The sequence below is a fragment of the Pagrus major genome, chromosome 1 (genome assembly GCF_040436345.1).
Source record: "Pagrus major chromosome 1, Pma_NU_1.0".
NCBI classification, from domain to species: domain Eukaryota; kingdom Metazoa; phylum Chordata; class Actinopteri; order Spariformes; family Sparidae; genus Pagrus; species Pagrus major.
The window spans coordinates 27363492-27376236 of record NC_133215.1 but is presented as its reverse complement, the minus strand read 5'-3'; the positions used below and the strand labels follow the sequence as shown (position 1 = coordinate 27376236).

General features: G+C 41.8%; 3 protein-coding genes across 3 annotated transcripts; 2 read left to right on the top strand and 1 right to left on the bottom strand.

The window, feature by feature from the left end:
* Positions 1-602: 602 nt before the first annotated feature.
* zp3c (zona pellucida glycoprotein 3c) lies at positions 603-3948 on the top strand. Its single transcript, XM_073473098.1, has 8 exons — positions 603-1195; positions 1293-1399; positions 1592-1695; positions 2641-2815; positions 2899-3022; positions 3104-3192; positions 3398-3471; positions 3732-3948. The coding sequence occupies exons 1-8, from the start codon at positions 653-655 to the stop codon at positions 3902-3904; spliced, it is 1389 nt and encodes a 462-aa protein (XP_073329199.1). The 5' UTR covers positions 603-652; the 3' UTR covers positions 3905-3948.
* On the bottom strand, positions 2436-6437 carry LOC141001920 (inositol 1,4,5-trisphosphate receptor-interacting protein). The gene is made up of 2 exons (XM_073473087.1): positions 6323-6437; positions 2436-6016 (listed from the first exon to the last, which is right to left on the bottom strand). Exon 2 carries the CDS (start codon positions 6006-6008, stop codon positions 4077-4079), a length of 1932 nt encoding a protein of 643 aa, XP_073329188.1. The 5' UTR covers positions 6009-6016; positions 6323-6437; the 3' UTR covers positions 2436-4076.
* Positions 6438-8047: 1610 nt separating this feature from the next.
* On the top strand, positions 8048-12093 carry calhm1b (calcium homeostasis modulator 1b). The gene is made up of 2 exons (XM_073477057.1): positions 8048-8593; positions 11584-12093. The coding sequence occupies exons 1-2, from the start codon at positions 8048-8050 to the stop codon at positions 12091-12093; spliced, it is 1056 nt and encodes a 351-aa protein (XP_073333158.1).
* Positions 12094-12745: the final 652 nt, after the last annotated feature.

The window sequence follows — 12745 nt, the reverse complement described above, 5'->3', positions numbered from 1 at the left end:
ATTTTATTATTTTGACTTAGGAAATTATATATACACTCTAAGCCTAATGAGTAGCCTCTCAGGAAACATGTACATAAAAATAAACCTGCTTCTGAAATTCATTTGTCAAGTTTTTGTAAGATAACTATGCCTCTTGCAATCCTACATTTTTTAAAACTTTACTGTGATTTCATGTCCAGATTTATTTTATATGTAATACTAATAAAAGGTACTCTATTTATTTTTTATATTTAATATTAACGATGCCTTGGTTTGGTTTTTGCCCTTATTCTATGTATGATACACGTTAAATGACATTTGGAGAGAAATCTACTGCTCCCTCACCATGGAAGGAAAAAAGTCAACCCTAACTATTAAATAAATAGAATTAATTTTCCACAATATACCATTGAATTGGACTTGGTAAGGAAATGTCACGTTATGATGTGCTTCACAATCCCACACTGGTGTTTGCCAGATTGAGAAAAGGGTACATCCCTTTAAGCTTGATTATTATTGGTCACCTCTCATTGGTTTTTCATGATTGGCATTTGCAGCAGCTGTGGGAATTCTGCCAAGTGCAGAGTACAAAAGCCAGGTGAGACACTACTATCATATTTAACCTGTTTAGGTGAGGTGCCAGCGCCGGTGGGAGGCAACTGCTGGAGTGAAAATGGAGCTGAACTGTGCTGGGTTTTTACTATTATTGTTTTGTTATGCCTATAGTTATCAGTTCAGAAGTGGACCCAGGTATGTAGATCCTAAGTTGGAGTGGGAGAGAATGGAGACAGTGATCGGTGAAGAAATGAAGCGGGCCCCTGCGCCTGAACCCAAATTCTGGAGGAGCGCGGCACGTAGTGAAACGCCAGTACCTGAAGCGAAGAAGGTTCCCGAGTCTGTAATTGTCTCAGCCTCCAAAATCCAGAAAGAGTTGTTCAAGCCAGAAAAGGGTGCCAGACCCCTCCCTTCCTCGATCACCGATATGTTACTTGGAGCTACTGCCGCTCCTAGTACAACTGCTGCCAAACCCAGACCAAAACTGATTGAAGTCCTGTGCCATGTTGACAGAATGTACGTAAGAGTCAGGAAAGAAGTCTTTAAGACTAGGGATTCATACAAATACTTGAAACTAGGCAGCTGTCCTGTTAACCAAGGCACCAAAGACCATTACTACTTTCTGTACCTTCTGACAAAAGACTGTGGATTCAAGAAAGAGGTTGGTAAAGTTGTCTTCATGTAATTATCTTTTCAATAATTACCATTTTGTGCTTCATTTTCACAAACTGCAACCAACATGGAAATGTTTGTTCCAGAGTAATGTGGATGATCTGTCCATTCGCAATGTGCTCTACTACAAGCCACCTGGTCCAGTCATAAGGCAAATGTCATTTGACATCCCCTTGCAGTGTAAATTTCCCAGGTAAGATTTTATGTAGTTTTGGCCTGATTGTATAAGATTTGTTTTAGGTTATGATTGACTGTCCCTTACCTCCAAGCATTTACTTGAGGATTTTGTGATGCACATGATTTAGCAACACATTCATACTGGTCTAGAAAATCTGCTCGCTGTTCCAATTTTGTGTTAATATGACTTTTCACTTGGCTGTTGCAGGTTTTTCCACTCCTTTCAAGTTGGTTATTATTCCAGCCTGCAGGGAGGCACAATTCGCAAAATGCTCCAACCAAAAAGTAGCTTTACAATCACTCCTCAAGATGGTAAGTTTGTTTTTGTTTTTTAAATTGTGACTCCTGTTCCTGTTCACGTAGCCAGCATTCTTTACATGCAAAGCTGTTGGCTGGTGTTATAAACACAAAGCTTTTCCTCTTCAAGCTTTTCTGATTGGAGGGGAAAAATAGTTTGTAGATGGGAACAAGCCTCTTAACAATGTCTTAAGTCATAACTTTGGAATGCAGATATCTAAATTAAACCACTTAAAATGTTGACAAAAGGCAAGAAACTACTGAGGTTATATTTGATTTATTAATTCTTAAAGTTGCAATATGTAAGAATTGGCCACCTGTCGAATTCATACTCAAAACACATGATGGGGCAGCATACCACCAGAGTAACTGCTAACAATAGCTGCCATTAGTGAGTTAACTGGGCAGCTATTCAACGCCACAAAGTAGACAAGGGCTAGCTGGTTAGCATGCTAATTTCAATAGATATCTCTGCAACACAGTACAAAAACATCTTTGACATAACCGTTTCCTCACTTTCTGTGTTCAACAAAGTCTTACATATTGCACTGTTTTTTTTAAATGTGCAGGGAATTTGGGGAAATTCCTCCAACAAGGCACATCCTTTTTCCTCACTCCACTAAGGAGTCTACATATGAGGGGAAGGAAACTGACAAAGCTCTTGATAAAGGGACTACATTGCTAAATGCACAGTAATGGGAACATTCAAAATTAATTAAATGCTCAAGACAAATGTTAGTTTTTTTTTTTTATTCAGTTTAATGCCACCATAGCGTGAGCTGTTAATCATTTATAGGTGTACAGTGTTGCCTGTTCTCAGGGATTCATTACTGCATACTCGGACAAGGATCAAACATTTCCACACTTTTCACTGGGTTTTGAGACTATTCACTTAAATGGCAAGTGCACGCACTTGTATGCACAATAGTTCTGTGACCGACATCCCTCACTTTGCCACAGCATCGGGTAATGAAATCACAGGAACCAAAACTTACACCTTGGGCCAGCCGATGTACTTTCAGGCTAAGGGAGCAGACACTTCTGGAGGTCAAAGGATGTACATCAACAAGTGCTTCATGACAGCCTCCCAAGACTCTACTTCAAATCCTAAATACACAATCATTGACAACCAGGGGTAAGGTGTAAAATGTTTTAGCTTAAAATGCTCATGTCAGTTGGTGGTTTGAGATGATAAACATGCATGTTCTCTCAATGCAGCTGCATGATTGATGGCAAGGTGACCGTCCAGTCAAAGTTCCTCATGGGTGCCTCAAAGATGGTCCAGAAATTCAGCGTGGGCTCTCTGATTTTCAAGGACACGGCTTCCTCAGCTTCATCGCAGGTACTGTCAAGAGAAAGTGGTACAGATCTATACTGTCTCAGAGAATTAATGTTAACACTGAAACCTGATGTCTCTTTTCAGGAGCTCTTCATGCACTGTGAGATCTCTATGGGGAATCTTACTCCAACTCAGAGCTCAAAGGCCTGCAGTTATGATGCAACTACCAAAAAGTGAGTAGACTCTGGCTGAAGTAAACATCCACAGGTGGTGGAGCTTTCTTTTTAAAGGTCATGTAGGATGAAAGGTTTAAAGTCTGCTTTTGTTAACACACCATTGTATTGAGTATTGCCACCTGCTGTCTTTATTGTATTTTTGTCTATTGCCAAATTTGCCAGATGGCATTTCAAGACCTGATAACGTGTGTGTGTGGTTTAGGTGGAAGGAGCTGTATGGTGATGACGCTGTGTGCGCCTGCTGTGACTCCACCTGCACCTCAGCACAGCCTAAGGGTAAGTTTCTCCTTTTGTGTTCACACATTACAGAAGGGATCCCAACAAAACTTGTAATACTGAGGCTGATCCTCAAATTGGCACAGAACACTTGGCATCAGTCACTTAAAGAAGCATTTTGCACTCATGTACAGGCAGCACTCATTCAAATCCCTTATTTTACAAATGGGCCAGCTTGCAAAATCTCAATCGCTAAATTGACTCCTTACTTAAAGCTACTTGTCCACAAATGACCAAATTCTCATTTTCTACTCCAACAGCTTCAAGAACTATGATCTCCAGCCACTCTTGGAAAGTTGACTTGAGCAGCCAGAATGGATATGTGGAGGTCGATCCACGGATGAAATCCCTTGACGCTGACACATTCAGTATGGAGGACCCCGACATGGCTGAGCATGAAGGATTTCTAGACCACTGGGAGAATGATTACTGAATTGTCATGTCAATTTTTAAATAAAGTCCTTTTCTCAAACTTTATTTCCTTTGTGTAATGTAATTTCTTCATGAATAGACAACTTATTCATCACTCTTGAGTAAAGGGATTAAACCTAGTTTTTAACTGTACCCTTAATTCTTTAAAGCCTTGACTGAAACACTTGGCACTGTCAATACTGATCAACATAATCGCGTATCAGCATGTGTGCATTTCGAAGCATTTCCTGGAAATGCATCACAGCATTTCTGTAGATGCAGTTGTGTACCACAAGGGGATGGAAGAGATTCACACTCTTCGCTTGAGTAAATGCAGCAGGGAGTTCAATAACCCTCTGAGCTACTGGGTTCCCAATAAGAACATGGTGCAGGAGCTTCTTCTTGAGGCTTTTCTCCATGAAGTCCAGCAAGTCTCGTAGCCTACAAGCCACATAGTTGGGTTTCCACTGTGAGTGGTCTTTGGTCAAAAGCAGATGCATGAGAGCAGTTTTGAAATGAAAATACTTGATGGCACTACTTCCTGACAGTGCCGTTTGTCTCTTGTGAAGGAAATGTGCAATCTCAAGAGTTTGAATGTGGCATGAGTTATCGGGCAGGTGTTTGGAGATGTGCTCCAAGAAGCGATCTTCATAGTTGGTCAGGGAGAGCGCCCAGGAAGTATCCAAGTTGTTTGGGGAGCAAGGAGTAATGAAGAAATGAGCATCAGTGTTGGTTTTAACCACAGGATTCATACTGAAGCTAATCTTCTTCCCTGATCTGAAACGAACTACCAGAGCACCTGGAGCATCGATGTAGCGAATGTTCAGCTCAAACTCGTACTTGTGTGAAATGAGTGCCCAGGCTTGTTTGATGGTGCTCTGAAACCATCTGGTAACCTGCGATTTTGACAGGAACGGGGAGTTCTTCGTGCAAAGCAGGCCATCACGAACAGCAGCAGTTTTCGTCGTTACTTTCTCAGTCGAGCAGTGCAGCAGGCAAACCATATCATCTGCATCAGTAGACTGACATGGGCAGCCATTTTGGACTCTTTTATTCTCCACCAGTTTAATTTGACCACAGACTTGCATATCTAGCAGCAGGTCACTCGCCTGGTTGTTCCAGAGCAGGCACTGAAAGCTATATGGATCAGGTGGGCTGAAGGGGATGATGATATCACACACATCCTTCATCTCAAAGTCCTCAATCACCATACCGCCATTTCTATTAGTGACAGTCCTCATGGCATCCAATAGATCGTTTGCAAACCCCTCCAAAAACTCATCCTCCCTCCACTTCTTATCGGAGGAGACTTGGACACATCTGGAATGAAATCGCTGCAGAGTGTCGCTGTCTGGTAGCGGCACTTCAGCAGCGGTGCAGGTCACGGGGAATGACGTGGTTTCTTCTTTTGTAATCCGGGATTTTTTCTCGAGGAATTTCCGAAACAAGCGTATCATGGAAATGATGGAGAACGTGTTCCATATGTACCAGAGGTAATCTCTCTCCCAGTCAGCGACTGTCTTCTCTGAGGTTTCATTTTCTGATGTCTTAGTGTGAAGATGTGACACCGGAGATTCTTGTTCTTTGGAGTTGAACACTTCCTTGTGCTCAGGTTTATCTTGTTCCTCTTGGGATCTGCTTGGGTCACCATCAGAACCATCGATCTGGACGTCCTCTCTCTTTTGCTCATGTTCAATTTGTGAAGTCTTCAGAGCTGTCTCAGCTGCACTTTTAGAGTTTTGGGACTGACTTTGATCCAAATTTGCATTAACATGACCCCCTTCTGGTAATTTCTGATCGGCACTGTCTTCCTCTTCTTTGGTGACAGTCACATCTTCTAAAACTGACATTTTATCTTTGTCAGTTACATGTTGATCAGACTGATTTTGTTCCTCAGGGATGTTTTGTGAGTCATCAAGAGGCTCTTTCTTGTCAGTATGTGTCATTTCCTCACTAACAGGTGCCATTTGGTGGGGCGGTTTATCTCCTCCTCTCAGCAGCCTTTCTTCATGCTTTTGCATGCCCACTGTGGTGATATCATCCCATTCCTCAACACCAGGCTCATCCCTCGGATATGTAAGAAGACTCAGAGCCACCACAAACACTCGCACCAGAGTATCATGCATCGTCAGTCCTGTGTGTGAATAAATCGAACAGCACAAAGAATTGTTGCAATTAATTTCAGTGTTTTTAAAAAGTGCATTAGTGTTATATGAAACATGTAAATACACAAGATTGCATAAAGTCAATGCAATTGTATGTAAAACGCTCAATGGGAAATGTTTCTGCTGGCAAATTTCACAACGATGCAACGCAAGTAAGAGAGAAGCGACTTCCTCGATGGCCTGGCAGCATCCTCTCTAATCTGTGATTACATTCTTTATCAAACAGCATTTGTTACTGCACAAAACATAAAATAAAAAAAAACAGAAATACTCACCGAAAGATGTTATCAGTTATTTCAATACTGCGATGTTCCGGTAATGTGTGAGTAGGTACAAAGGAGGAAGCAAGAGACCATAACCTTGCACAGGCTCAGCTCTTCCTATTTTAGAAGTGGTTGTAGGTTGTCTTTGGTGACTTATTTCCTGCACACCCTGCCCATATGCTCTGCTGTGACACTTTCCTGTGCAATACACAGACGAACACAGATAGCACAGACTTCCTGTAAGTGTAACTGCATATTCGGAATAGTCAGAAATGAACCTTGACTCAGTTAATGAATCACACACAGTTAAAATGATTGTATGAATTCACTATATTACATTATGTAGGATCAAACATTAGACCACACGCTATTGTTAAAAACTATGTGTGGAAAATGGTCTATGGCGAGTATCAATAGTAGAGTAAACTCTGCCTTTTATCCTCTTGTGGCCTTCTAACTGGTTTGTCGAGGTCGGCCTCACTCAGCGGCTGCAGTGGAGTTCAAAGGGCTGAGGGAAATACAGTTAAGAAATAACTAACAATTATGATATTTTTCCTGTGGTAATCAATTGTCCCTTGATTTATTTGGTCCTGATTAAACAAGTGGAAACAGAATCAACAAACATCTCTTAGGTAACAACCAAATTTTTCAGCCAAAGCCACACAAATTTGAATGGTTTGAGTCCATTTTTGCATGTCTGGATTGTTCTGGCTACAGCTGAACAACACTTCATCCAGGAGGTAGAGTTAACACGACCATACGTCCATACAAGTAAGAAAAAACATTAACATGAATTTTGAAAGGAGTGTATTCTCAGTGTTTTCCAAGTAATGTAGCAGGTTTACTTTTGAGAGTAAGAGTGTGTTGACTGAGAATCTTTTGTTACATCACGCTAAACACCTGCAAAGGGAGGGGCATGATGACAGATGATGTGGTCAGGTTTGAACATCACCTCAGAGAGTTCGAGAAACACCTTTCAGTCGGTCCGAGCTAAAATGCCTCCAAACTTTTTGAAGAACTACAAGTTATTTACTGTGGACACTGTCATCATATGAGTTTTTCCTCTGCTTTCGTTCATCCACTCTGAAGACAATAGGTAAGTGTGTGTGTGTTTGTGCGATGTTGATTCCTGATCAAAATCTATGGATGCCTCACATGCCTTTGTGATCTCGTTATAAAACTGAAGATATTCCTGCATAAAAGCTTTAGAAAAGTTCACAATGTTTACTGTGAGCATATTAGATTTTACTCCTTTTTATTAAGGTACCCCTTTAAAAGTGTTTTCAGTGGCCTTAATAATGTTAATAACTAATTTACTAATGCTTTATAGAACAGTAATAAACCCTTCATTAGAACAGTTTTTGAATATCCAGGTTATGAAAAATTTCTCTGGCTGTTGAGTCTCCAAACTTCCTGAAAACAGTGGCATCTACATCTACTTGGATTATTGTAAGCAGTCTTTATTAACGAGTTATCAACATTTATAACTGATGACAGTGGTGGACTCAGGATGTGTGAGGGGCAGGGGCAAGAAAAATACAAAAGGGCACCACATTTATTGGGGAGTGCAGAGTGTTGTGAAATATTTAACGTGAACAGAGGGCACTTTATTTTATTTTGTCCACTGGGAGGGCATTTAATGGAGTGACTAATAACACTTTTTCACTTATTGAACTACTGTATGTCTTTTCACAGATTTAATTCCATCTGACCCAAAGATCTAAAACAACTCCCAAGATGGATAAGTTTCGTATGATGTTCCAGTTCCTCCAATCCAACCAGGAGTCTTTCATGAATGGGATCTGTGGTATCATGGCACTAGCTAGTGCCCAGATGTACTCTGCCTTTGAGTTCAGCTGCCCCTGTATGCCAGAGTACAACTACACCTACGGGATTGGACTGCTTATCCTACCGCCTATATGGTTCTTTATGTTAGGTTTTGTATTGAACAATAACGTGTCGGTGCTCGCAGAGGAGTGGAAGAGACCCACAGGGAAACGGAGGAAGGACCCAACGATCCTTCGCTACATGTTTTGTTCAATCACACAGAGGTCCTTGATAGCACCTGCAGTGTGGGTGTCTGTCACTCTAATGGATGGGAAGAGCTTCCTCTGCGCTTTCAGCATCAACTTGGACATTGACAGGTTTGGGAACTACAGTCTTGTGACGGGGATGTCAGAGACGGAGAAGATAAAACTGCTGGCGAGGATTCCATGCAAAGACCTATTTGAGCATCAGGAAATAAGAGTGGCAGCATCCCGATACATCAAGTGTATATCACAGGTAGCCAGCTGATTTTAGTATTAAACTTAGAGGTCAATAGGTGATAGTAGTACTGTCACCTATTGTCTTTAAAATTAAAGACCAAACATCAGTTTAAGGTTCAAGGTATGACAGTGGATACTTCTGTATCTTTTGCCAGACTGGGGCTGGGCCGGGTGTGGTCTTTCACTATCCTTTGGGCTCTGTGCAGACACCGATATCACTGATGGTCGGTAGATGGCCACTAGTGATGTTGGTTGAGCAGTTGAATAACACAGAAGCTACTGCTTTTAGCTATAAGTTAGCATGGTTAGTTTAATCGGGGATCAGTGAGGCAGGCTAGCTAACCCTGACAACATGGCTAGACTGTTTACTTAGACGGTAACAAGAACACTTAAAGGGGCTCTGTGGAACTTCTGTGTGTGTTGGAAGCCGGTCGTTAGTTTATGTTAGCGGACTCCATTTCTAAACTAAGGTTAGCTACTGTTGCTCTCTGTTAGCATAGCAGAGAGAGGCACTGAGACGAGGAATGTGCATAAAGTGACGTCCTTGGGACTGTCACGGAAAAACCAGCCTGAGTCCTTCATAAAGAAATCCCCAGTCCAGCAGCATTAAACTTATACAAATCCTCCACAGGCTTGTATAATCAACCACGAGAGACGGAGAAGGTACCTTTTTTCATGTTATGTTACACTCTGCTCACAAATGGCAGATAAAAAGCCCCTTTAATGTGGACAAGTTGTCATTGGTGTCAAATGGATCTTATTTTGACATGTCAGTGTGGGAAAAGTGGGAAAAAATATTAAATCTAACCTCGAATTCCATTTAACTGCTTCAGTTTCAGAGTTTTAAAGGGATAGTTCGGATTTTTTGACATGAAGTTGTATGACATCCTCACCATCAGTGTCGTGCATCAGCACTGACTTTTCCCCCACTGCGTCCTGTGAGCCGAGGTCTGTCCCGCTGTTGTTGCTGAAGAAAGTAGTTACGGCTAGTTTGCGGGGCCACTAAGATAAAGCGTTTTGCTTCAAAAAACAATATCCGTTCAAAGGAGTAAAACATTTGCATCACAAAATCGTTTACGACAAAAAAGTCAGACCTCACGATCACCTGGCACTATTTCCCCTCCCTTCGTATCACTGCGTGCTTCCGCCTGTTGACACACCGCACTGCTCCGTCAGCTGTTTCACGGTGTTTACATGCTCGGATGTGCGAGAGAGCTAACGTGAGAGCTAACGTGAGTACTAGCGAGATTATTAGACAAGAGGATATATAAAAATGGTGCGGATTTGCGATTATCCGGGTTGCAACAACAAAGATCACACCAAGTCGCCGTATATATTTCACCGCTTTCCTGTCACGGACATTGCTGTTAGTCAACTTTGGCTTCTTGCCATAGGCTTGAACATTGAAGCGAGACTGCCAAGGGTGAAAAAGCTTCGTGTGTGTAGTGCACACTTCAGCAAGGACGATTATGTTCCTACACGCCCAGGAAAGAGGAAGAAACATGTTTTGAAGAGCGCTGCTGTGCCACGACCCCAGGTAAGAACAACTATCTACAAGCTAAAGACGGTGCCTTTTTATATGATGGCTGTTATTATTATTGTCAGCAACTATGTACTGTCTGTACAGGTCCAACTTCAGCTTGGACCGCTTCTCTGTCTCTCTCCTCTCTCTCTGCCCGTTCTAACTCCATTTGACGAAGCTCGGTGTCTGTGTATTCGGGTTCATAAAGATATCCCTTTGGCTCTGTGGTAAAAGGAATGTCTTCATCACTCGTTTCGTAGTCAGACATATTTACGTTTACCATCCGAGCATGTAAACACCGTGAAACAGCTGACGGAGCGGTGCTGTGTGTCAAAAGGCGGAAGCGCGCAGTGATACGAAGGGAGGGGAAATAGTGCCAGGTGATCGTGAGGTCTGACTTTTTTGTCGTAAACGATTTTGTGATGCAAATGTTTTACTCTTTTGAACGGATATTGTTTTTTGAAGCAAAACGCTTTATCTTCGTGGCCCCGCAAACTAGCCGTAACTACTTTCTTCAGCAACAACAGCGGGACAGACCTCGGCTCACAGGACGCAGTGGGGGAAAGTCACTGCTGATGCACGACACTGATGGTGAGGATGTCATACAACTTCATGTCAAAAAATCCGAACTATCCCTTTAATGTGATGCATGCTGGCTCATTGTCACACTGTCATGACTTGCTGGGGCCATCATTAATGTTATAGTAACTCCTACTATGACATGTCAAAATGACATGACAAAGCCCATTGAAGACACTGGTCATGTTCTCACTGGTAATCTGTGATGAAATCGGTGGATGATATAATCGCAAAACAGAAATATCGTTTCATTTGTAATGTAAAGTTAATCAATATTTAAATCTTTGGTAGGCAGATCAAATATAAAGTAAGTGTGGCCAAAAGTTGGGACACTTTTTCATAACAAGGATATGATGACTAGGCATGTTTAAATTTCCTTGCTTTATTCCTCAAAAACTGTGGTGAACTTAAATCTCCCCAGCCGACTCCAGCTTTGCACTTTGAGCTCACAGAAGCTTTCCTGTTCGCTTATTAGAGGGATAGATAAGCCTCTAAATTTATTATTCATGGAACTGGGACCTATTTCAATCCATCCAAAAACACCCACACTGTTATTTAGGTCTTTGATCAGCCGTAGGGCAATTATACAGGCTTAAAAGTAATGTCTCTAGAAAAGTCTATTGATGTACAGATTCTGTTAATGAGCTATGAAACTGTCAGGAAGCTCCTAGATGTGCTTCTTAAGATCGCCTATTGGACTACTTGACTTCCACTATTTTTGTACCTGCAGTGAACACAAACACAAAACAAAACACATATGTGAGTGTTGGTGAGACAGGCTGAAGGTGTCAAGATTAACCAGATTCTCAATCCAGTTCTTTGTTATCTAGATTTATCTCTGGGTGCTCAAAACGATTTACTGTATCTGCTACACCAACATATTTGATATCGTCTATGTTTTACAGGCATGTGGATGGATGTTTTTGCTCATGATGACCTTCACGGCCTTCCTGATCCGAGCTATCCGACCGTGCTTTACTCAAGCCGCCTTTCTAAAGACCAAGTACTGGTCTCACTACATTGACATCGAGCGCAAGATGTTCGACGAGACCTGCAAGGAGCACGCCAAGAGCTTTGCCAAGGTTTGCATCCAACAGTACTTTGAGAACATCAGCGGGGAGATGCACAGCTACCACCACCGTCGCTCCAGCAGAGACGGGAACGACGATGAAGACGACGATAAGAAGAAAAGTGATGAAGAAAAGCTCCTGGGCATCAGGGCCCAGGATGATATGAATAAAGTTTTGTGGAACTGGCACACCTGTAAACCAGCTCTGGCACTGAGAAAGGAGAAAATAGATGAATTGAATGGTAAACTGAATGGAGAGGCCGATGGAGCAGCAAATGGGTTTGTAAACGGGCACACCCATGAGGTGGCGAAAAAGGAATGGGCGGTGTATTATAGTAAGGTCTGAAGAGCTCAAAAGGACAAAGAGAAGCTTGAATTGGCTCTTCTTTAACTTTCAGACATATATATTGTTTCATGGTTTCATTTTGTTTCTGTAAGCGGTTTAGTCTTGTCGAAGTGAGTTAGAAATATAATATTGTGATCTATTTAATATGATTTTACATCAATGCATAGAACATGTAAACTAATATTAACTGAATTTAGTGCAATATATACTTCCATTGATGGTATAATACTTGAACATAATAAACACAAAATGGAAAAAACTGAGTTTTCTACGTATTTCTGGTTCACATACTGTTCAGTTTACTGAGAAGATGTCTAGGACCAGATGTGGCCCAAAACCTGTTGTTATAACTGTTGCCACAGCTATGTTTTATCTACTAGTCATGAATTAGAGAAAAGGCAGCTCTCTGAGGGCAACAATCTGAAGTCTGCCTATTCTGGGGTTACAGAAGTGGGGTCCATGGCACTGGTCCGACCACCCATTGGTCCGACCTCCCATTAGTTCGACCTCCCATTAGTTCGAACTCCCATTGTTCCGACAATCGGAGTAATGAGAGTTCGAACTAATGGGAGGTCCTCATTAGTTCGAACTGGACTAATGCATCTGTAATCTAAACAGACAGGTCGGATATTTGAGAGCTGCCAACTTGCAC

Bases quoted from the DNA above. Each gene is read 5' to 3' on its own strand.
- zp3c (XM_073473098.1), top strand. From the start codon at position 653: ATGGAGCTGAACTGTGCTGGGTTTTTACTATTATTGTTTTGTTATGCC. The intron at 3,023-3,103 runs GTACTGTCAAGA...GTCTCTTTTCAG, and splicing joins CTTCCTCAGCTTCATCGCAG to GAGCTCTTCATGCACTGTGA. The intron at 3,472-3,731 runs GTAAGTTTCTCC...CTACTCCAACAG, and splicing joins CACCTCAGCACAGCCTAAGG to CTTCAAGAACTATGATCTCC.
- calhm1b (XM_073477057.1), top strand. From the start codon at position 8,048: ATGGATAAGTTTCGTATGATGTTCCAGTTCCTCCAATCCAACCAGGAG. The intron at 8,594-11,583 runs GTAGCCAGCTGA...TATGTTTTACAG, and splicing joins ACATCAAGTGTATATCACAG to GCATGTGGATGGATGTTTTT.
- LOC141001920 (XM_073473087.1), bottom strand. From the start codon at position 6,008: ATGCATGATACTCTGGTGCGAGTGTTTGTGGTGGCTCTGAGTCTTCTT.